The 26,716-nt window shown below is 41.7% G+C and overlaps 1 protein-coding gene across 1 annotated transcript in view; it reads right to left on the minus strand.

The window, feature by feature from the left end:
- The window catches only part of LOC126202244 (uncharacterized), a 272,489-nt gene that overhangs the window by 90,510 nt on the left and 155,263 nt on the right, over positions 1-26,716 (minus strand). Inside the window, exon 10 of the mRNA XM_049936853.1 lies at positions 16,887-16,997. Coding sequence (XP_049792810.1) covers positions 16,887-16,997 — 111 coding nt within the window. The remainder of the gene's footprint in view (positions 1-16,886; positions 16,998-26,716) is intronic.

Raw genomic sequence — 26,716 nt, forward strand, 5'->3', positions numbered from 1 at the left:
GAAATTTTTTTTAGTGTTGTAGGGTTTCCGGGCTTGATTATAATATTTGCACTGTCAGAAAATATAACTATTTCTTCTTGGGTGGCAGATGAGTTACATACAGGTGTCCCATGTGCTTACAAGAGAAAGATCAGATTAGAGATACTTTTTATTCCATAGATCCACAGCAAGGAGGGCCTCAACTATATACAACTTGTCATAAAACAAGAATTCGTAGCACATATTCAGAAAAAAACATGCTAATATTATTTCCACAGATCCAGCTTGAAATGGTCCTCATGGAACTCTGAAATATATTTTCATTCATAGGGAAGTAAGAAAGTTATCACCACCATCAAATGCATACATTGAACGCAAATAATTTGGCAGTAACAACTTTCCCAATAATAAAGGCATTGAGTCACTGGTAGACAGACAAACAAGACTGGAAACTCCACTAGCTTTTGTGGACAAATACTTTCTCAAGCATGTGTGCGCGTGCACACACACACACACACACACACACCTGTACAGCTGCAGTGTGATAGAACATTTTAGCTCTGTGTGTGTGTGTGTGTGTGTCTCAAGCATGTGTGCGCGTGCACACACACACACACACACACACACACGCACCTGTACAGCTGCAGTGTGATAGAACATTTTAGCTCTGTGTGTGTGTGTGTGTGTGTGTGTGTGTGTGTGTGTGTGTGTGTGTGTGGATGGGTGGGCATTTGACTTTTTGTGTGTATGTGTACTCTGGATTGAGAAAGGGTTCATCCACAAGCTATCAAAGTTTTCAGTCTTGTTTGTGTGCCTGTCAACGACTCAGCACCTCTAATATTTGGTGAGTTGTTACCTTTACACCAAAATTATTTACATTTGGCTAGAATGTTCCATACCATATGTATACATACAGAGGTAGATAAGATATAATTCTTGAGATAATGCAGCCATGCAACATGAACAGAATGCAGTATGCATCACTTATTTATATTGATCACATTACTACAATAAGGAAGTACAAGTCAAATCTTATGTCCACACTCATGACATTTGATATTATTAATTGTATTGTAATGGCAGGTTGCCTGGCTGTTGTGATGGGTGGTAGTGGTGGTTATGATGGCAGATTGAGCTCAGGATGACCATGAACCACAACCCAGGGTGAGGGTGAGCAGTGAGTGTGTGATAAGACACCCAGTGAGCTGCCAGAAAAACAGCACTGACCAACTACACAATTATCACTCAGTATACATCAGTAGTTGTGACATCTCTCCAAAAGACAGCAAGTACTTGCAGGGTGTTCGTAGTACATGCTCACATGCTGGCCAGCACATGGCTCACAGCTACAGGCAGGTGACATCCAAGAGAAACAGTGATTCAGTACCAGTTGCTTCATGTCCATGGGTGTAACCCTGAAATTTGCCCCACACGTGACCTGTGGGTGGTGCTAAGAAGGCAACAAAACTGGCAGCCAGACAATCTTTCTAGATTTCCTGGCTATTTGAGAAGTACATAATCGAGAGTAAATGACTCATAATCACATCAAAAGCCCTTCTCAGGGCCAAACATCTAGGAAACTTGGAACAAGTATTAAAATATGCCAACTGAATATTGAGGGCATTAGTAAAACCAAATGCCAAATTCTTCAAAAGTTATTGATTATGCACAACACTGACATGGTTTCCCTACAGGAAACCCACACAGATAACGAAGATCAACTACATTCCAGAGGAAAAATACCAGGATATGACATCATTGGCGCAACATACCACCATGCCTATGGAGTAGCCACATACAACAAAAATAAAATAGAGAATGCTCACCTGCTATCCATCTCCACAAATGGCAATATCCACTCTGTGATAATCAAAATAGATGAACTGGTCATAAGTAACATTTACAAACGACCAGGACCCGTATGGCCAGCAGATGTGCTCCAATCATACTGCTTTCATCCAAACCAAAGTTGTGCAGACCAAGTCCTGGCCCTTACAACACCTATTGAAGTGGGATTCCAAAATAAACTAAAAGCATCTGTGCCCCTCATTGACTTGGCAGCAGCCTATGATACCATCTGGAGAAAAGGCCTACTTTATAAACTGGTGAAAATAACCCCTGTCAAAAAGTGACAAAGCTCCTTCGTAACATGATTGGTAACAGAGGATTCCAGGTCATCATAGGAAACAAAGTCAGTAGCCAGAAATTCCTTCAAAATGGCTTACCTCAAGGCTCAGTATTAGCCCCACTGCTTTTCAGCCTATACATTGCTGACATGCCAGAAACAGCTTGTAAGAAATTTGGCTACGCTAATGACTGGGCCATTGCAACAAGCAGCTCCGATTTTGATACAGTTAAGAAACTCTGACATCCAATCTGTCTGTCCTGGCAGCATACTTCCATAAATGGAGGCTTAGGCCTAATGCCACAAAGACAGAAGTAACTTGCTTCCATCTCAATAACAGAGAAGCCAACAGAGCCCTGTAAGTATACTTTGATGACAGACGTCTCAGCCACAACAAGGAGCCAAGGTACCAGGGGGTCACGTTAGACAGAATCTTCTCATTTAAATTACCCTTACAAAAACAGCTGCCAATGTGAGAACAAGAAACAACCTCATCCATAAACTCTGCAGAATCACCTGGGGATCAACAGCAACATCCCTGAGGACATCTGCACTGAGCCTAGTATACTCTGTGGTGAAGTACTGTGCACCAGTATGGCTAAACAGTAGCCATGTGAACAAAACCGAAGTTGAACTCAACAACACCATGTGCATTATTTCAGGAACCGTTAGGTCTACACCTAACATATGGCTACCTGTCCTGAGCCGTATGCCACTCCCAAAAACGTGAAGAGAAGCAGCCTTGGTCAGGGAATACAATAAGATTGAAGCAAACCCTGAACTACCAGTACACATCACTGTACCTGATGCGAGAATCAAGAAGCTTCATTCAAGACATCCTCCCCTCTCTCTCGACAGCCTCACTGGGGCCGACATCAACTCTTGGAGAAGATAATGGCTCCAAAATGCCCCAACAAATTGTCACCTAATACCTTGTATTACTGAGGCAGTTCCTTGGTTTGATCATCCCCGCAAGATCTTGTCAACTCTGAACCAACTAAGAACCGGGCACGGAAGATGTACCGATTCACTCTTCAAATGGGGACCACTGTCTGTACCAGCATGTGACTGTGGTGTGCCTAAGCAGACCATCCAACACATCAGAGAAGAATGCAGTGCCAGAGCATTCAGTAAGAACTTTGAAGAATTCCTCATGGCATCCCAAAAATCGACTGAATATATATGAGGACTAGATGTTTGTCTGTGAATATATGTAATGTAGAATAACGTTATCCAGTACTGAAATGTAGTTAAATGCCATACGCAAAATAAATAAAAGTAAAGTACCAGTAACACCCCAAGACCACTGACTTCACAGAGTCAGCACACTGCATCACCCATACCGTCCATTTGCCCCTAGCAGCCTCAGAAGTAGGTGGCCTAGGTGAGCAAGATGCGTACAGAAGAAGCTACCACCAGCAGTGTTGTCTGCCCACAGTAACAGTGCAAGCAACAGGTAGTTTGCCTGCAGAAGTGGAACAGCTGAGTGACTGCAAGCCACCAGACATGAAGTAGAGGCCACCAAGATGCCCTTTTGATACAGAGCACCAAGTCCACAAATTCAACTTTGCATGAGCACAGCAGTGCAGCTAGTAGCATCTCGGTCAGTGGGAGATGTTTAGATCCGTGTAACTTGTACATTAATAGATGCAAAGACTGTGGAGTGTTATAGATCCCTCCTCATAGCTGGATAATGGCAGACTGAAATACTAACTGAAAATTAGAAATATTTATATGGGCCTGGCTCATGCTTGTTCTGTTATAGCACCAGCTTCTTCCATTTAAGGAACCGTAGAACCACAGCCTGAGCATGAGGTTAATCAGGCCACCTGACCAGTGCTCACTCCATCTTTCTGCTGTGTCACTACTTTGGCGTTCTGATCACCTGACTTGGCGACAACATGCAATAACTGTCTCGGAGCCCGGACAGCAGTTCTCGCCATACTGGCATGCAGTGTTGCATAACTTTTTCAGTTAGCTTGACCCGCTTCTGCAGCCAGCTGCATTAGCCAAGGGAGATATCTTGATTTTCCCAGTTAAATACTATAGTTTACACATCAACAGGATCTACTAGTAAATTTGTCAGTGGAGTACAGGAATTTGGCCACCAAGAAATCCTTTAGGCTCCTTTTAGCAGCAAAACCGTGAAAATGCATTCCTGAATAACTGACACCTTTGACAACCAAAGTGACTTTTAATCTTGAAGCACATTATTCTTAGTTCTAATATTGAGCCCATGGACTAAGCTGTTGATCTGAGCAAGAGTGACAAATTTTATGAAGCATTTGTTTGTATTACTAATTCCTTGAACAGGCTTCTGCAAGATATTCCAGAGTTTACACAACAAATAATTGACATTACAGATATGGTAAATTTTATAGCTCTTATAAGCTCCAACAAAAATGATGCAATATGAAATTAAGGAATGGAAGTAAGTGAAGTTTTTTGGCTTTTTTATTATTGTATCAGCAAAGTCTAATAACAAAAAAAAAAAGTTTAAGCATTTCAGCAGTTCTGTGGTCTGCTCCTCCCAACTGAATTTATAATCAAGTTTTAATTCCATTAATTTACATTGTCAGCCTCCTCTATCTGCTTGTCATCATATTTTTGACATATGAGGGTGAATCCTCTTACATGCTCTGAACTGCATATTGTGTCTCTTTTCAAAGTTTAGGGACAAAGAATTGGCTAGGAACCATTTATTAAATGACATGAATTTTCATTGACTGATCTCTCTAAAACTACATTTCATTTGATAATAGTTTACTGTTTAAAAAATCTACTCACCAGCAGCAGTAGAGTGCGGACATAAAAGAAGGTTATAATTATGCAAGTTTTTGGAGCTAGAGGTTCCTTGTAACCTTCTTTTATGTGCATGTTCTGCTGTCACTTGGTGAGTAGATTTTTTTATCTATGCAATTACAATTATATTGTCAAAAATTGATTGTTTTTGTTGCTATAGTTTTATTGTTTGTATCATCTGCAAAAAAGATTAACATCTAGTGATGTTACTGATGTAAGGACCTTAATACATGCAAGAAAAAGTAAGTACCCCAAGACGGAATGCTGTGAGATATCACATGCAATTAGTCCCTAGTGTAATGATGACTGACAGCTTAATTCAGAATTCTTTCCTGTAGATATGCATTGTTTCCTTCCAGTATTTCCTACTCTCTCTAAGGACTTAGCCTTCATCTTTGTCTCTTCAGTCCTCAATACAAGTGAGTTCACTTCTACCTGGAATCTGATAACCTGCCCCTCTTTTCCAGCCATAACCAGCCTAAAGTGTTTTCAATGTTTCTTTTGGCAAGAACTTGCAATCTCACCCTCTGAAGGTAGTACTGGCCCAATCATTAACTCCCCTTGCAATTTTACTAATCTGTGAACTATAGAACATATAATAAAAATCATAATAGCTGAAGCATGCTCCCTCAAATGAATTACAATTTTAAGAAGTGTTGTATTATGGTCAAAAATAAGGTAAAAGCTACAGTGCCATAAATAAAATGTGCAACACCCTCTAGACTGCATTCAGTGGCATCAGCGCAGAATACATGCATAGTAAATGGCTGTAGTTTTAGTGTTCCATTTTTCATGGTCATCAGCAATCAGACGGTGCTCACTCTGTTTTTACTTTACAGACAGTAACTGTGCTGTGTTTAGAGGTGAACAGAGTATGCAACATTCACTCTAATGTACAGCCATGCCCCACTCACAAGTACGTACTCCCACTGAACAGCTTCAGCCATTTGAACAGGTCATGTTATGGGCCTGCGGGAAGCAAGGTGGATATATCAATGGATTTCTGCACATGTTGGGCACAATGTGTCAATTGTGTGTCACCACTTTCAACAGTAGCCAGGGGAACGTCTCTAGACCTGTAGACCAGGTTCTGGATGTCTACACAGGATGAAATCTGAGCACCTGTTGCACTTGCTATGTCATCAGAGACCACTGAGAACAGTCTGTCTGAAGCAGAATTATGATCATGTGGTACCTCTGGCCAGGCTATCTCTTATACAACACCACTGAGCATAGTTACCCTTGTTTCATAAAAGAGCTGACCAGAGAGTGGACTGGTGCTCTATTATCTTCAGTGATGAGAGTAAGTTCTGTCTGTATGTGAGTGATGAATGTAGACATGTATGGTGTAGACCTGGTGAGTTGCATACTCCAGAGTACAATCACAAATGACACACATGTTCCCTCCCAGGCTTCATAACATGGTGGAGGCATCAGTTACAACTCACCAGTCACATCTGGTGTTTCTGCAAGGTAAAGTATCCAGTGCTCGTTACATTGAACAGGCTGCCATGCTGGTGCTATTGCCATTTCTTTGACAGGAAGGTGATGTGCTTTTTATGCATGACATTGCATGCGCACATATGGCTGCTGTGATGCAACAAGCTCTTCGTGGTGTACAACAATTGCACTGCTCAGCAAGATGACCAGATTCCTCTCCAACTGAACACATTTAGGACATGATAAAGCAGAAGCCTAATCATTGCCCGAGGCCCCGAAGAACCTTTGCTGAATTGCAACAAAATGCTCAAGGTACTTGGGGCAATCTATCAGAGGATGCCATCTGGAAACTTTATGACCATTTGTGTACAAGAATACACACCTGTGTAGCCACCAATGGGAGGTACACCATGTATTAATGCAACTATTTGGGCACTTTTACTATGACCCTTTTCATTTGGTCTGAATTTGTTGTCATACAAGTCTATAATGATGAACTATCTGTCACCTCACTTGTCACCTAAACAATCTAGTCCTTGAGGATGCTGCATTTTTATGACAATATATACAAAACATTTTATAAAATGGGAGGAGGGACAAACCAAATAAAATTCAGTCCCCAGAAAATACCTCTGGTAGAGATGGTGACACTTTCAAATCTTTTGTCACTAAATTCATTGAGTACTTCTTCACAACAGCAGCAAAAACTGCACCCACTTGAAAACAGTCAGACACAGATACATTAGATTGATTTGTGCAGACACTACAAATGCCATCAACACACATTAGTTGCAAAATAAAGCTCCTAGGAGGATTACAAAATTGATCAAGTTCCTAAAATGTAGGTATTCTGCTGGCTATGATGGTGTTTCTAACAGAATATCACAATCTTGTGCTTGCTTGATAGAATTACGTCTAACTACCTTTGTAATTAGTTATTGATACAGAGTGTATTTCCTGCCATACTTGAATAAGCTGGAGTGACACCCACCTGTAAAACCAGATATGAGCACTGATTTAAATTAGGAGAACTTCCCTAACTGCCTCTAAGTTTGGCTTTCTTAAAAGATTCTCTAAATATGGATTTTTGCTTGATTTTCATAGGTTAATAACTGACGTGATTGTAAATTATAAATTTAAGTTTAAATAAATCTAAAAACACAGATGATTTGACTTACCGAACGAAAGCGCTGGCAGGTCGATAGACACACAAACAAACACTAACATACACACAAAATTCAAGCTTTCGCAACAAACTGTTGCCTCATCAGGAAAGAGGGAAGGAGAGGGAAAGACGAAAGGATGTGGGTTTTAAGGGAGAGGGTAAGGAGTCATTCCAATCCCAGGAGCGGAAAGACTTACCTTAGGGGGAAAAAAGGACAGGTATACACTCGCACACACACACACATATCCATCCGCACATACACGGACACAAGCAGACATTCCCACGTGGAATGTTTCCCTCTATTATATTCAATCATAAGTTTAAATAAATGAACAATTAATTTGTGATTTAAATTTATTGAAGCTCTGAGTCTGTTCCTGCTGGTTTGCAACCATCACTAATCATTTTCTTTTGGTACTTACTGAGACGACATGAACAGAAAGGATATAAAAACCATTTTTTAATTTGTTTGATGGCTTAATCACTTGCTTTTAAAGTATGTACTGTCATTTCTGGGCTTTTTTTTTCATTTTTAAGAGAAATAGTTATCATCATTCGTTAACTTTCTTTGAATTTCTTTAATTAATATAGTTTTAGAGTATGAATCATTCTTGCAGACATTGTATACCACACTGAATTTATCTTGAGCACCACTTTTTATCCAGTTGTTTGATTTCTTTCATTCCCTCAACACTGAGGTTTTGACATTTTGATGCATACACAGTGTTCACTATTGATTAAATCCCTATTAATAAACATGGAAAAATTGGGTCTAAAAGCTACTTACTGGCAACCAATAAAAAGCAAATACCAGAATGACAGTAAAAGTGATGACTGACGATATAGATTGCAGTTAACAATAATGATTTTACAGACCAATGTGATCAGATGTTTTCATTGAGAACCGAATGCACAGAGGGTCAGGTGACTCCAGTTGTCCAGAGGGTGTGAATGTGGTTACAGTTGTTTACAATGATGGCTAAAGATACACTAAATGTTAGATTGAAGTACCCATGTGTGAATGTGATTAAAACTACTTTTCAAAAGCTGTGAAATGTAAATAGTTCTGTGTGAATGGGCTTGATTTTTATGTATGTAGCTGATAACATAATTTTCTGCACAATATATTTTTAACTTGCACAAAAATATATAGCTGAATACATGTTTAAGGGCTATATTCAAATGTTTTTTTTTAATTACTAGACATTATCACACTTTTCTAGTAAAACAGAATGCAAACAGCCACCAAAATGTGGCATTTTCCTTCTTCTTCATGTTTTTCTAAGGCAATTTTTATGTCAAGTTTTGTAGTGCCAACAATACATGTACATGTACTTGATTAGTTATGTATTAATTACACCTGGAACAACTTAATCCACAACAGCATACTAGCCTATTTCAAATTATGAAAATATTAATTAGTCTATTGAGTACATAAGTAAATTAATATAAATAATCCTTATTTTAACTTTGACATACCCCCTGAGATGACAGTTGGGATAACAATGAAAGTATGATAGACTGCCTTCCCTCAAAAGAATGAATAGATAATTATCTCCATCAACTAACACTAAAGAGTGGTTTTAGCTGAAAGAAAGAACATATGGTGCAACTTGCAGAAAAACTTTTGACTAGTTTCATTTGAAAAACCAAAAAAGAGTAATTCAGTCAATACGCAAAACTACAATGCACTGTGTCAACTGTTTTCATTTCATTGCTCCCACAAACTGGTTTCACTTGAAAGAAATGAATGAATGAATAATAATCGTGCCAAATGTAAAACTACAACTGACTGAACTGAATGTATTCAGTTGGTTGTTCTCACAAACTAGTATCACTCAAAAGAATGAATGAATAATTCAACAGACACCTAAAGCTACAACTACAAGAACCAGTTGTTCCTCAGCAAACTGGATCACTTGTTTTCATTCACTTGCTCCCTTCATTACATTTTTGGCCACTGTAGTATATTTTACAGATATAATTGAATTTGTATTCTCCTCTTTCCCCTATGCTTCAATTTTGTGTCATGAAGAACTGTGTTAATGGTCTTGGACAGGTCTATTAATGTACTAATTACAAAATCATCCTAGATAAGTAGCTGAAATAACTAATTTTGCTACTCCCTTAAGTATGCTTGTATGTCTGATAGTACTGAAACCAAATTATGCTTCACTAAGAAGGCTGCATTTTCTGTTATTTCCAGTGTGGAAATAATAATGAAAAATTGAAGACAGGCAAGCATTCTTCTGCACACAAATAATGGTGGTACACAGGCATAGTTAAAATATCAGAAAATTGCACTAATCTCCAAGCTTCTCCTCTCTTCTTCTAGCTGTTACACCACTGCCTTTCATCTTGATGGCTGTGATCTGTGGCCAAGTAAACAGAAAGCTGTCACTGAATACTGATGCAAAAAGCTGTAAAGAGGTTGTCCTGACATGATGGAAGGCTCTGCTGGCACTTGAGCAAGTCTCGTCATAATAGCCCCACTGCCTGCAGCTTTCGGGGTCTAGAATATAGTTAGAACAGCAAAATGCAGGGGTCAGGTTGTCACATTGGTGACGTGGATTAACACACATCCAAGCCTGACATGCTCTAGATAAAGGCTCTATGCTAGACAGTGTTGGGAATATGCATGGCTCACGATTAGGTGCAAGGACTGTGTAATGTTACAGTAGTATTACAGTTAACTGTACTTCCGATGTTCCCATTTTGTTTTTTGAGTAATGGATAAAGACTTGATAACGATTGGATCAAAAACACAGGGTTACCACTCAGGAGGTAGTAAAATCTTTTCTGGATCAGATATCTCAATTGAGAGCAGATAATACAGAAGTACATAATAAGTTGGCTGCTCTAAGAGAGGACAGAACCTTGTCCAATTTGACCATTCCCACCTTACATTCAACTAGTGTTACAAGCCTAGTTACTTCTTTTTACGGCAAGTTAAGGAAGGATACACTAGTATTTATAGATAACTTGCTAACAGCTGCAAGGCTTGGATTTTGAAAAGATGAACAGATGTTGCAGATGATCAAGTTGCACTTCACAGAAGATGTGAAAAGTTATGTTATGTCCCATGAGGACCAAAGGAATGTTTAGTCAGTTGATGAACTCAAGAAAGGTCTGGCACAGCAATATAGGAGTCTAAATAGCTGCAGATACTATAAGAAGCAAATAAAGTGTCACGGGTGCAAAATAAACCTGTTGAGAATTTTGTAGATAGGATATGGAATATTGGTGCAGATATCTTTCAATTGACAGATAATGCTGAAATAAATAGGATCATTCTACAGGAAGTGGATCAAAGGGTGTTGGATGCATTACTAAAGGGGACACTCACACAATGTGCCAAGAAGGGTACACACAAAATTTCCAAAAGACACGGCTGACACTATAGGCATACCTACAGCACTGGAGGAGATAGATAAGAGTAATGGCAGTCAGTGATAAAAGAAAGTCTTTTCTGCTGACATGAAGGGCTATCATTGTGGATGGAAGAATCACACATGAAGGGAGGGACGTCAACCACAATGTAAAAAATGAGGGAAAGTGGGACATCAAGAGTGACACTACAGAGGTAAAGAACATAATGGAAAGAACAGACAGTAAATAATTAACAGATAAACAGCAACAAGATCTCCAAGTCTGCTGAGGGGCAATGTTACAAAAATATATGTAGAGGTGGAACGTTGCTTGCTTGGTATAGTAGATGGTGGGGAACATAAATTTTTATTAGACGTTGGTACTGATGTGCTTGTGGCAAGTCTGGATCTCATGACAAAGAAGTACATACAAAGTCCTCACAGCAAATGCTGGAAGTGCCCTCCACCAGCATCAATGCAGAACTGTACTCATTTCACCATATTCCGCGACATTGTGTGACTGTATCCTTCTCATTGTTACTTATTTCAAGTGTAAAGGCCTCATGGAGTTCTGCAGTTGTCTGCGGTCTGCTCTTGTACATTCTGCTTTTAAAATCAGGAGGGGGGGGGGGGGTTAGAGGGGATAGGTCAGATGATCAGGGGGGACCACAAATGTTTTGAGATTGTTCGGTCACCAAAGAAACTGGTTTCAAGTAGCATGGAAGTGTTAGATGTGTGACACATCGTTCCACCTTGTTGGAAATAATCTTCTCTAAGTTCAGTGTTATTCAGCTGCTCCATAGATGTATCAAAGTTGACCATATAGTATGTACTGACTACAGTCATATCAAAGAAAATGGAGCCAACAGTTCTGGAAGCTGACAACAACACACACTCCAACTTTTTCAACTTGCAGTGGTTTTTTGTGGATGATTTGGGGATTTACACCAGCCCAGTATCTGCTGTTTTATGTGTGAATGTAACCTGACAAATAGAACCACACATCATCTCTAAACCACGTTACGGAGAGAATGTCTGGACACTGAATGAAATACTTCTGAAACCACCAACAGTAACGCATTCTTTTCTCGTGATCTCTTTCTTGCAATGCTTGCCTCATGTGCACTCTGTATGATCACAGTGCCAATTACTTCACAGCTTTTTGAAATGTGTCATACGAAATGCCTGTCTCCTGGCTCAATCGACACAACCATTTTCTTGGAGAGTTTCCCAAGTGTCTTCGGACGTTATCAATAACCTCTGCACTCAGTGACTGTCTACGTTTACCACTGTCACTGTTTAATACACCAGCTGTGTCCAGCTTCCTTACAATTGATAAAATTGTTGACTTTGATGGAAAATTGCACACACTGAATACCTCATGAGCAGAAACAATGATCAACTTGCAAACAATGAACAGTACTTCTGATTCTCCCAAGACAACTGAGATCATTAAAATAACTTTCTCATTTCTACAGCTTTTGGGAGGGGGGGGGGGGGGGACATTATGATCCATTGAAGTAGCTCAGATTTAGAAGGATTGCCCTTTAAGTGGAGGGTACTGCATGATCCTAGAGCTAGATTTCATGTATAACCATCATGCTACAACTGACGTACAATGCATGGTACAACTGAAGGGAACATTGCTCCAGCTGGGAGAAACTGTTGTCCTTGATGTGCTGCCACATGGTTCATCTCTCATATAAGACAAACCAATAAACTGTGTGCAAGATCATTAAGGATCAATTTGTGCGAAAAATCAGTAAGAATCGATTTACTTGATAAAGTACCACAAGAAACAAGGAAACAGCGTTGGGTGACTGTGCGAACAGAACTACAAGTAAATGTATTATGTGTGGTAGAACCATTGAGAGGAATTGATAAGCTATATAAAGCACAATGTTTCATGTGCAGGAGTATTCCACATATATGGGAAATAGATGGTGAGCAAGTAGTGCCCATCTGTGTTGATAATTTTGGGGCCAAAGACGTAAATTAATTTAAGGGATTGTTGGTCACCAATATAAATATTCTATATGAAAATGATCTAGATAGTACAAGTTCAGACCCTAGCCACAAGCAAACCAACAGTGTGTATTACATGTAAGTGTAGAGCATTTATAAGGATCAGAAACAGCAGCACTGGAGAAATTACTGATCAAATTTCAGGACTTGTTAAATCCACATAGCACATAAGCAGCAACGCAGGTGACACAATATAGGATCCCAACTGGGAGTCAATCACCTATGTACCTTAAACTATACAGGGTACCCCATCACCTACAGCTAGTAGAGGAAAAATTCATTAATGCCAATTACATCACGGCATCATTGAGGAAAGTATTGGCCCATGGGATGCATCATAGTAGGAAGCAGATTATTGAAGATGATATTTAGCACTGCAAACACTGATCACACATACATAGGTAGTGTAACAATTGGAAGGAGAGAGGCAAAAGATACTAAGGCTCCAACAGAATGGCATATAACGCTACTAAGGAAGCTAGAGTAAGCAGTAATCAACTATACCAGGATGCTAAGAGGCTTAACAATGGTCCCAGCTGGTTATGTGAAAATGGCCACCAAAAAGGTGAATCAGGATTTAGGCACAACACAGACCTGGTTAGACCTGCTTAACATTAGGTTCGCTGTAGCGAGACTTTCACAAACATTAACCAAAAATGTAGGAGATACCCAAGTCAAGAGTCAAGTTGGCAGAAGTACAGAAGGCCATTCACCATATGGTGCATGGGCAGTTAAGCTCTACACTGCTGCCACTAAAGCAACTTCTTGTCAGCCTAAGTAAGGTGCAAAAGAGCTGGCAGCTACATTAGAAGTCATTACTTACCCTCATGAGAAGGCCATACAATTATTCTGATATGTTGTGCAGTGATGGGTTGCACCGACCATGCTTGACTACACGTGCTAGTCTGGTTCCCAGTGTAAAAATGTAAGTTTTGTTGTAAGTAATTTCCAGAAATAATATCGGTTTGTGATCCAGTACACCCAATCTTCCAAAGAGGGGAGGCATGTTGCACCACTATCTATTGAGTTGGGGGCTCAAATCTATGACCAAGTGAACAGAAAGCTGTCACTGTGTTCTGAGGTAAGAAGCTTTAGAAAGGCTATGCTGACATGACGGAAGTCTTTGCCATGGCACTTAATCAAGTTTAGTTGCCACAAATTGCCTGCAGCTTCTGGGGTCTGGGACATAAGCAACAAAGCAAAGTGCAGGGATCAGGCTGTTGCAATGGTGACCTGGATTACCAAATGTCTGAGCCTGAACCCATGCCGTTTCCTTGGCCTAGGTGAGAAAGTATTGTGTCCTGTCATAACACGGATGGAATGAGCAACCATAATTATCACTTGTTCTGCTCATGCAGTGTCTATCACCATCTGCAACCAGCTCCAAGAGGTACTCCGTGACAATCATTGACATGATGTGGGTCAATAACCTTCTGCTCCTAGACAACATCACCACTACCTGTGAAAGTATGGGCTGCAAATATTTTTAAAATCATAAAGCCCTGATTTGGAACTGCACCAAATTTATTTCACCTTCCTCCAGTGTATCATTAACAGTTAATACTTCCATAATATCATTATTAGTGGTTATGGTTTCCAACACTAATAAAAATACCATGGAATTCTTATATCAATACCAAGTGAGGTGGCACAGTGATTAGCACACTGGACTCGCATTCAGGAGGACAACATTTCAAACCCGCATCCCGTCATCCTGATTTGGGTTATCCATGATTTCCCTAAACTGTTTCAGGCAAATGCCAGGATGGTTCCTTTGAAAGGGCATGGCCAATTTCCCTCCCCATCCTTCCCTAATCCAAGCTTGTACTCCATCTCTAATGACCTTCTTGTCAACGGGACATTAAACACTAATTCCTCCTCCTCTTATATCAATGTCAAACAGTCTTGTTTTCCAGGAGACAGATCTTACTCTCATAGAGTTTTTTTCATTCATAGTAACATATATTTCACTTTCTTACAATGCTAGGCACATCCTTGACGAGGCTGGTATTACATGAACTAACATGTTGAAGTGTTCTTACTTTCTTTTTCTTACCTTTAACTCCCACTTCTTTTGATGTTTACATCTATATTACTCAGGTCACATTATTGTGTATGGCAGATGGTTCTTCAAGTATCACAATAGTTTTCTCCTTTCGTGTTCATTCCTAAATGATGTGCAAATAGAATAACTCTGGATAAAATTCCCCATACGCCAAAATATCTATGATGCTGTTAATGGAGCATATGGTCTCAAAACTTTAGGAGTAAACCTCCTGGAATACAGATTGCCCCTCTTGTAGTTTCTGTCACCAGTGTTGGGTGAGCATTTTCATGATGTTTACTAAAGGCATCTGTGATGACACTTGATGCTCTTCTTTGGATCTTTCCCCCCCCCCCCTCTCTCTCTCTCTCTCTCTCTCTCTCTCTTTCTCTCTCTCTTCCATTAATCTTATCTGCTAATTGTCACAGACTGAAGAACAATGTTCAAGAATCAATCAAAATCTTCTGAAAAATCTCAAACAGGAATCTGCTTTTTCTGCCCTTAGTTTTACAGCTTTGTCCCACTATGGATGTATACTCCTAGACATTTGTTAACTGTTCAAATTTCCAGTTACTGAAAGCCATTCATGTAACCTAACAATAATGAGTCTTTCTATCTGTCTGCATAGAACACATTATAATTGTTTACATTAAGAGCAAGGATAACTACAGATCCTGCACAAAGCATTAATCTTCTGTAGATATTTCTGCATTTTGTGGCAACTTTATACAGTTGCACCTTCTCTATATGTAGGCAAACAACCTCAAGGAACTTCCAACATTACCCTCCAGATTGTGTATATATAGACTGTGAATAAGAGTAGCCCTACACACTCAACTGTAATGCCCTCCCAACAACACATTTTTTTTCTTTCTACTTCCAGAAGCACGTCTCCAACTCATATATACCTTCATAATCCTCAGATAATAATTTAAGAATAGAAACTTTCTGATTAGAGCACTACTATAAATACGCACATGAGATATTGTAGTTACGGCATTTATGAAGAATGAGAGTTTATATTCTGGTACATGTCACAAAATTTTGACAGTACTTAACAAAATCTCAGCTGGTCAGTAATTAAAATAGGTTTTTTTTAAAAAAACATGAACAAATAGGTGACAGCTTTTAAAAGACTTACAGGTAACACTTATTCTTTTCTATTAACTTTTGATCCTCTTCAGGAGATGAGTTACATTGACAACATTAGCAAAAAGAAAGTTGCTACTCACCATATAGCGGAGATGCTGAGTTCCAGATAGGCACAACAAAAAGACTGTCACAGATAAGGCGTTTGTCAAAAATAGATGACACACACACACACACAACAAACACAACTCACACACACGAGTACATTGAAAGTGTGAAACAGAAAAGAACTTTCCAAATCTTACTCTTTAATACCTGCAGACAACAGTGGCCATGTGTGTGCGAGTTGTGCTTTTGTGAATGTGTGTTTTTTCTGTATCAGATAAAGGGCTTAGGCCAATAGCTGAATATTTATAGAATTCTTTTTCATTTACCTGTCCGGGACTCAATGCCTCCCCGATGTGGTGAGAAGCAAGCTAGCCTTTCCACATTATTGTTATTCCATCCTGGATTTTCCATTGTTAGATGATACCATGCTAATGTAGTTGACATTTACAAATCAAACAATGACTTCCACTTTAGATAGAGAGGGTGATAGAGGAATCAATTCTGAATTCAAATTCTGCAATCACTATGTCATTAAAGCTTACTATCCAGTTCATCAATGACATATTATAAACAAATTAAAAAGAACTTTTGGTATCAGATACATAGAAATTAGGACTAAATAAATTCAGTAGTTGCAAGACACACCTCCTTGCAAGAAAAGTTGTGCAAAAATTCCGAGCAGATTTATCATCTCACTATCTACATTATGTAAAAACAGATCAAACTCTGAAATAAACATACCTTTGATTTCATTTTTGCCATTATTTCAACTATGTTTGTCTCCTGAGAGGAAGGTTTTCTTCCTGGTCTCGGAGCATTAATTCTTTTCACTTGTTCCAAATATTTCTCATACTAAACAAAAACAAAAGAATAAGTAAAAATTCACAAAAAAATATAAAACTATGCTAAATAGCAACAGGAGTCATATTTTAAAGGAAATGTGTTCAACAGGATTAAGTGTGGCTACTGTGTTTTTCACACACAAATCTTTTTTGCTGAGATTATTGGAAAGCCTTTAAGTAAGATGGCATCATTATCTTGAATAATTATGTTATTCCTCAGTCTATACAAAATTTATAAATAACAGTCCAAAATATTACTCCTATGTCTTGGAGCAACCACTTTCCATTATAGAAGTCAGTAGTGCACAAGGCACCCTGAAAGGAAGACATTACCACAATGAGATTACCAGCAGGCTTGTCTCAGCCCATTTCAGTGTTACTGGACAAGAGGTAACATTTTCCTGTTACTTTACATGTCATTTGAAATTGAGAACCACTGACTGGAGAGAAATAGCATCTCGAATAAGAAAGAGCACACACACACACACACACACACACACACACACACACACACAGAGAAAGACCCCCTCCATCTCAGATATTAGTTGTATTGTGCGTAGCTAACAGATTGAGTGTGTGGCGTAGAGCACCATAAAAATCGATATTTGTTCTGTGCGTAAGTGTGCTATATTTGAGGAGAGGGCTTTGGAGAGCATGTTGGACGCTAACGGCAGTTAGCCTCCGGGCTTGTATCTGTGTAGACGCTAAGTGTGAATAAATCTGTATATGAGAGAATTCTAGTTGTTTACCTACAACTATACCATATTCCCTCACTGGTGACCCCGTTTTTGTGTAATACGCGTCCGAGTTACCGCCTCAAGGTTATTTACGCGCCTACCGTGTCGGGTTTCTCCGCAATCACGAGGGCCTTTGTTCAGCTCCAGACAATGGCCTTTCAGCATTCACCGCCGCCCGGATTCCACCAACATCTCTCCAGCACTGCCGTCGTAGTGGACATGCCGCAAGAATCTTCGGAATCCTTCAGCCAGAACATGCAGTGGAATTCATTGAGTGCCACCAGTTTCTTCCAACAGTCGTGGACTCTGGCTTTGTTAGCCTGGACCTTCCCACGTGTTCTCCACAGAGTGTTGGTCAGAACATTTCTACTCCTGTGTTGAACACACAATTCAATACAGTTTGTGACGTCGAGCGAGGTTTCGCTACTTTGGAAAATCCAGTAGTAAATTCAAACTCGAATCAGTTCCCGCCACGTGTGTATCTTTCCGCGCCGGCTAGTCAACAGGTGTTCAATGCTCGCCAAACAGCAAATATCACACCGAGTGTGCATCCTAGTGGACGTGTGTGGGATCCTTGTGTTGCTTCTAATCAGGTCAACAATTCTGTGCTGGACAGTAATTACTCCGACATCTACAACCAGCCCCACCACTCACGGTCGAGTGAATACTGTGTGCATAACGGACATTCACCGGCGTACTTAAGCACTTGTGGCTTCTCTCCGAGCTACCACGTCAATGAGAATGCACATTTTGACTACGATCCTCACACCGTTCGAGCGTCCGTCGCTTCTCAGCCGCCCCCCCCCCCCCCCCGGCGTCAAGTGAATTTCGCGATTCCCGCATTACGGGATGCCAATAATCCGGACTCGCAATCTTCTGCATGCTCTACTTCCGTCCGAAGTAATAGGCACACCTCCGCAGTGACTGCAGTGCCGAATCTGCCGAAATTACCAGACTTCAAACCCGCCCACCCGGAGTTCTGATTTAACCTGGTTGAGCAAACATTCAATGTCTGTGCTTTGAACGACGACGCACGCTTCGCCTGCCTCATGAACCATCTTCACGACCGCGTCATTTTAATTTATGATCTGGTCAAAGCACCCCCCCTAGCAGGGAAGTATGCTGTGGTGAAACAAACGATACTGGAGTGCGTCTCTAAAACCAGGAGAGAAAATGTGCGACAGCTCATCTACGAAGAGCGTCTCGGCGACAGGTCTCCGTCCCAGCTGTGGCGGTGCATCCGTCTTCTCGTCGATGAGCAAGTTATGCCTGATGACACGCTCGCAGAAATCTGGACTGAAAAGCTGCCTTTGCCTGTCCAGACTGCAATCTCTGTGTATGAAGATAGGCCAGTAAATGAACGTTTACGCGCCGCCGACAGAGCATACTCCGCCAGGCAACGTGAGCTCCGTGCACTGCATTCTGGACGTGACCGCACTAAGACACTTTCTGACGCCACGCCCTTGTCCGGTGCTGCTGATAACAAGTTTTTTAAACGAGCCGCCCTGCCTGCACCTTCAACTCCTCACAACGACAGTGCATCAGCCTCTGTGGAAGACTCTGGGGTACATACTCCGTCACCTAGCAACTACCCACAGGAGCACAGGCCCGCCCAACCTTACTGTTTCTTCCACGCGAGATTCGGGGAGCAAGCTCGCAAATGCCAGTCACCGTGTTCTTACCCAAACTCCAACAGCAGGTAGGCTACGGTGCCACCTCCTGCGATGTAAACAACGGGCACCATCCCACGTTGCACTCCGTTTCGGACAATAACAGTAAGTGTGGTCGAGTCTATGTTCGCGATTTATGATCAGGTGTATGTTTTCTGGTAGACACTGGCGCAGACGTCTCTTTGCTGCCGGTTCGCCTAGCAACCAATAAAGTGCAACCACACAAAACAGTACTTCGTGCAGTGAACTTGTCTACCCTACAGTGCTCGGGTTCCACTTTGTATACAGTGAAACTTTCGCCCGAGTGCAAGCTGGAGTGGACGTTTCTAGTGTCAACAATTGAAGAACCTATTCTCGGAATTGATTTCCTCAAGCACTATCAGTTGTCACTAGATTTTGTGCAAAATACCGTGTTTTACCCATCCCTTAACAAACATATTCCTTTCGCTTCGCCGAGTGACAGTTCGGCTAACACCAAACATGTGTGCTGTGCTAATAAGTGTGTAAACCTATCCTTGGAGCTGCAATCCTGGACAAACAAGTGGCTAGTGGAGTGCGCCAAGTCTTCTAAGTTGTGGATGGAATGTATGGAAATGCTGCTGCATCTCCGCGACATACACCACGAGTTGGCCTCCACACAACAACGCCTCATGGCACTACAAGCAGACGACTCGTCGGCTACAGACAAGTCAGTCCATGCCAATCTGGTGTTCCCGTGCCCGCGCACGTTAACGACAATGTTGTGAACTCTGTAAACTGTGTCAGCACCCCCTTTTGTAATGATAGGGTATGCCCGAGTGCTCATGCTCCTTGCGTTCCGAAGGGACAATTAACTTGCAAAGCTCGTGGCAATGAACTACGGCCATCTGCTGTCCGGCCACGCCCACTCGTGCCTACAGCGCTCGTAGCGTCATGGCCCGCTACCAAGAACCAGTGTACCAACCTCGCCCGTGTTAACATGTGTGCGGCCTTTACGCAGCCTACGAGCGGGTGGCACACCTGTACTTCCGTGCCCTCAGCGCCACAGCTTGGCCCATCCGCCACTGCCTGCTCCGCTTCACGGACATCTGACTATCGTGCCGCACCACGTATTGCAGTAGTCACTAACGGCACAGTTCATCGGTTACATCTAACCGATGGGCCGCCCATATCGCAACGTCCACGCCGCCTCAAGCCGGAATTTATGAAAATTGCAAAAGATCAATTGGACGATCTGTTACAAAAGGGAATAATTGAACCTTCTTCCGGTTGCTGGGCTAGTCCTATCCTGTTTGACCAAAAGAAAGACGGTACTTGGTGTATGGTCGGAGACTATAGGCGTTTAAATGCCCGCACCATCATTGATAAATATCAGGTCCCACACATCGCAGACTTCAATCATGTGCTCGCAGGTGCAAAGTACTTCTCTGTTTTGGACTGTAAGCACGCATTTCATCAGATTCCTATGGCTCCGGAGGACATTGAAAAGACTGCCATAACCACTCCCTTCGGGCTGTTCCAACACAAATTTATGCCGTTTGGGTTGAAAAATGCCCCGCAAACGTGGCAGCGTTTCATCAATCAAACTTTATCCCATCTAGACTTTTGTTTCGTATATATGGACGACATATTGGTTTTTGCTTCTACTTTAGAACAGAGTGAGGAGCGTGTTCAAGTCGTGACAGATATTTTAGCAGCCGCTGGTATTGAACTGAACAATAAAAAGACTCAATTGCACCAGTCATCCATCACATTCCTAAGTTATGTTGTGTCATCGGACGGTCTGACACCACCACAGGACAAGATCAAGCCTGTTCTCGAGATGCTATGCCCTCAGACCTACAGGGAATTACGCAGGTTCATCAGAACAGTTAATTATTACTGGAAACATTTGCCAGCCACTTCTGCGGTGCAGGCTCCTCTCACAGATGCTATCGCTGGCCCACAAACTTCTGGCACCCGCCAGGTACCATGGACACCAGACATGGACAAGGCATTTAACGAACTCAAACAGCTGTTGGCCTCCGCTGTCACTATTGGTCACCCACGGGCAGATGCCACAATGTTTATCACTACTGACGCTAGTGACAATGCTATCGGCGCAGTACTGAGTCAGACATACAACGATGTTACGACCCCCCTGCAGTTTTTCTCAAAAAGGCTAAACAACGTGGAGAAGAAATACTCAGCATTCGACAGAGAACTACTTGCAGTTTACGAGGCCATAAGACACTTCAGAACTGATGTTGAGGGACGAGATTTCTATGTGCTCACTGATCACAAGCCGTTGGTTCCTGCCATAAAAAATCCTGCGGCTGATCCGCCCCCACGACGCTTTCGTCACATCAATTACATCTTGCAATTTACAAATGACATTCGCTACATCCGAGGAGCGGACAATGTGGTCGCTGATTTTCTCTCGCGTGTTGGTGCTGTCACAACCTTAATTGACTTAATGGACCTACCTCGGTTGCAATCGGCAGACCCCAATACCATGCAGTTAATTTCAGACCACAGCTCCTCTCTCCAACCGGTACGCTCTACTTTCCCTGGCATATCTGACTTAGTGTGGTGTGATGAATCGACTGGTATGTTGCGGCCATTCATTCCTAAGCCCCTTCAACGCCAGGTCTTTGACAAACTACACACATTAGCACACCCCGGTGTCAAAGCCTCCACCCGTCTGGTAGCTGAACGGTTTGTCTGGAGAAACATGCGCCGTGACTGTCAGTCTTGGGCAAGGGCATGCATGGTGTGCCAACAGAACAAAGTTTCCAGGCACACTTCTCCACCCCTTGGCTGTTTTGCCCAACCTCCAGGCCGGTTTCACCATGTTCATGTCGACCTCGTAGGCCCTTTGCCCCCCTCCGAGGGTTTCCGTTACTTGTTTGCAGCTATTGACAGGATGACTCGGTGGGCTGAGGCTGTGCCTATTCCGAACATTACCTCTGAAACAGTAAGTCGAGCATTCTTAGATTCGTGGATCTCTGGATTTGGCTCACCTGTTTACCTCACCACTGACCAGGGGCGACAATTCGAGTCTTCAGTTTTCTCTGACTTATGTAAAATGTGTGGTATTGTCAAAATTCATACTTCTGAATACCACCCCCAAAGCAATGGGCTTGTCGAGTGATGGCATCGCACCCTGAAGTCTGCCCTGCGTTGCCATGACTCACTATGGACAGAGGCACTGCCCTTCGTGCTTCTTGGCCTTCGTGCGACTTTCAAGGAAGACCTCAAGGGGTCCGTAGCCGAGTTTGTATATGGCCAACCTCTGGTTTTGCCTGGAGAATTAGTCACTCCGACCCCACTTCCACGGCCCTCTGAACTCCCTTCACTTCTCGAGCGGGTGCGCTTGCACTGCAGCAAAATTCAGCCGCCACCTCCGGCTGCTCATACACCTCCGCGCGTGTACGTACCACGCACGCTAGACTCTTGTGAGTACGTGTTTCTCAGAGACGACTCAGTCAAAGCCCCGCTTCAGTCGCCCTACACAGGTTCTTACAAGGTCGTCAAACGCTCTGAGAATAATGTGGATCTCCTCATAAAAGACTCTGTAACCACGGTCTCACTCAACCAAGTGAAACCAGCTTTCATTGAGCCTCAGGTGAACCTCCCTGATTCTGCCCCTATTTCTCCCACTCCTGCTTCGAGCGGCCATCCATCTTCCCACACCATGCATTTGGGTATTGATTTTCCACAGCGTGTTTCTCTGCCGAGCACTGCTCCTTCTCCGCGTTCATCTAATTAGAGTGGCCAATCTTTTCGGGGCTTCACTCCTCACAGCCCTCGCAGTCGAACTGCCAACCACTCGGATTCTACCATTGTGTTACCATCTTCGTGTGACCGTTCTTTGTCACGCCGTTCAATCCACACTGGCTCCTCGTTGCCTTTGGTCACGCTCCCTCGTCTGTCAGCTGATCGCCCGAGGTTGTCTCCTGCACAGTCTAGTGCACCTGCCACCCCCCTCTTAGCAGATGCTTCCCCCTGCCATGGCTTTCCCACACCTCCCTGCCTCCCTACCATTGCTCGTACAGGTGCCATCCAAGAATTCACAACACATGTGCACCCTGATGACATACATAAATTATCTGTTGTCGTAGATGGTGATACAGTGTGTGTGGTACTCGCGTGTGACAATATTGAGGGAGGAAGTGCAGAATCTCATGTGGTGCGCCGCTTTAAATTGAGCAGAAGTGCTGTGTGTGGCAATTTGCGTGCCTTTGTTGGCCTTCTGGCAAGGTGATTCTCCGCCTGCCGGCTGACGAAGTGCTACACCATCACTCCAGGACGGGACGTCGTCTTCAGCCGCCGGCGTCACTTGCTGACTTCACCGTCAACGTACCGGGCTTCACCCCCCGGTCTCCTACCAGTCGACCGCTTCCGCCTGATACAGAAGAACTGTGTGTTACCTTCCTAACTTCTCACCCCCCCCCCCCCCAATTCACAGGGACGTACTCCATACTGCGCGTGGGAGGGGGGGGGGGGCTATGTGGCGTAGAGCGCCATAAAAATCAATATTTGTTCTGTGCATAAGTGTGCTATCTTTGAGGAGAGGGCTTTGGAGAGTATGTTGGACGCTAACGGCAGTTAGCCTCCGGACTTGTATCTGTGTAGACGCTAAGTGTGAATAAACCTGTATATGAGAGAATTCTAGTTGTTTACCTACAACTATACCATATTCCCTCAAGTATAAATTTCAATCACCATGTTATATCAAAAAAGGATTGGTTGGGTATGTCTTTTAAAACATGATAATTGTTTTTGACTTTGATGTAAAAAATTTCCTCAATACGTCCATATGCTTCTGAAGAAGACAATTTTACAATTGTTGAAACCAAAGTCACAGTTGTTAAAAAAACCTGTATATCTGCAACTGGTTTGCTGATTTTCTCAACTAATTCATTTATTGCAGAGATATTCCTCTGTAACATAAATAATTTTCCAGTGCTAAATATTAAAAGAATACATAATTTACTTCCATTTAAGATAATTCCTGCGATCTTCAAAAGTTTTTGGTGAAAGCAAAAAATTCCAGTTTCAATAACAACATCCTACAGTGAGTGTAAAAAAAGAAAATATAAAATTTCTGTTAGTTTTTCATTTAATAATGGAGCTTTCATTCTATAATTTAGAAATATTCAATTTTTATTTACTGGAAATCTGGGACAGAAATGGAAAATATCGTCTACTTTTATACTACGGTATTATTCATAAGAAAGTGTTTAACAGTGTAATTTGTATGTTACACATGAACAAAACTCACCAGTCAGTAGTTACTTTTCAGAAAATTTGGTATGACAATAGTTGACAACTAATAAACGCGGTCAAAATTTTTATGAATGCTACTGAGAATCATAACACAAATTGGTGTACTATTCAAAAGAGAAATATTCTATCAATAAAGTCATGAGTTATTTCTACAGCTACTCAGTATATATACCAAGCATATTTTGTTGGATAAAAACATTATAATGAAATTTTTTGAACTTTAACTTAGAAAGATGTTTCAAAATAGAATCTGAAACTATCGACTTCAACATATCACTTTCAATGGCAAAATTTGACAGTCCACACAACTGTTTTGGAGAAAGTTTTGATCTAAGGCATGTCTTTATCAATGAAAATCTCCTTTCACCAACAGCTACAGGTCAAAACTTCATTGTTCGGTTCCTTCCCACTGATGTACATTCAGCACCATAACTTAATGCAGTCCCAGGAGCTATTAGATTAGATTAGTTTTTCATTCCATAGATCCGTGCTTAGGAGATCCTCATGGATGTGGAACATGTCATAATTTTTTTTTTAGTTGAAATAACAATCCTAATAGTATGAGTATATACAACACATCATTTGTTTCTATTAAAAAATTCATCAATGGAGTAGAAGGAGTTGGCCACTAGTAAGTCTTTCAGGCTCCTTTTAAACTGATCATTATTTGTAACTAAATTGTTTATGTTTGCTGGCAAATTATTGAAGATGAGTGTTCCTGGGTAGTGGACCCCTATTTGAACTAAAGTAAGTGCTTTTAAGTCCTTTTGCAGGTCATTTTTGTTCCTGGTATTGTATGTATGAACTGAGCTGTTTATTGGAAAAAAGAGATATATTATTTAGGACAGATTTCATTAAGGAGTAAATATACTGAGAGGCAGTAGTTAGTATACCCAGTTCTTTGAAGAGGTTTCTACAGGACATCTGCGAATTTACTCCATAAATAATACGTATTATATGCTTTTGGACTCTGAAAACTTTTGTTTGACTTGAAGAGTTACCCCAAAATATTACACCACATGACATTAAGGAATGAAAGTAGGCAAAGTATGCAAGATTTTTCATTTTTAGGTCGCCTATGTCTGCTAACGGCAACGGCCTTGCCGCAGTGGTTGCACCGGTTCCCGTGAGATCACCGAAGTGCTGTCGGGCGTGGTTGGCACTTGGATGGGTGACCATCCAGCTGCCATGCGCTGTTGCCACATTTCAGGGTGCACTCAGCCTCATGATGCCAATTGAGGAGCTACTCGACCGAATAGTAGCGGCTCCGGTCAAAAAAAAAACATCATAACGACCGGGAGAGCGGTGTGCTGACCACACGCCCCTCCTATCCGCATCTTCAACTGAGGATGATACGGTGGTCGGATGGTCCCGATGGGCCACTTGCGACCTGAAGACGGAGTGGATGTCTGCTAACACTCGAATTGAAAATACAGATTTGTTAAGGCGTTTCTGCAGTTCTGTGGTGTGCTCCTCCCAACTAAATTTATTATCAAGTTGTAATCCCAGGAATTTAAGACTGTCAACCTCTTCTATCTGCTCTTCTTCATACTTTATGCGTATGCTGGGTGGAAACCTCTTACAGGTTCTGAATTGCATATAGTGAGTCTTTTCGAAGTTTAATATCAGTGAGTTGGCTTTAAATCATTTATTAATATCCATGAAAATGTCATTAGCAGATATTTCTAGAACTACACTCGACATACTATTCATTGCAATACTTGTGTCATCTGCAAACAAAACGAACTCTGCCTCTGGCAGTGTAACTGATGAGAGATCATTAATGTACACAAGAAAAAGCAATGGCCCTAAGATGGATCCTTGTGGGACACCACATGTAATTTCTTCCCATTCTGATGATGACTGATGACTTAATTCACTAGTCCCTTGCACCGACACCCTTTGTTTCCTGTTAGCGAGGTATGACTTGAACCATTTTGTAGCACTGCCTGTGACACCATAGAATTCTAATTTATTTAAAAGGATGTTGTGGTTCACACAATCAAATGCCTTTGACAAATCACAGAAAATACCTGCTGCTTGTAATTTGTTATTTAATGAATTAAGTACAT

This window comes from Schistocerca nitens, chromosome 1 (genome assembly GCF_023898315.1).
Source record: "Schistocerca nitens isolate TAMUIC-IGC-003100 chromosome 1, iqSchNite1.1, whole genome shotgun sequence".
Taxonomy (NCBI): Eukaryota; Metazoa; Arthropoda; class Insecta; order Orthoptera; family Acrididae; genus Schistocerca; species Schistocerca nitens.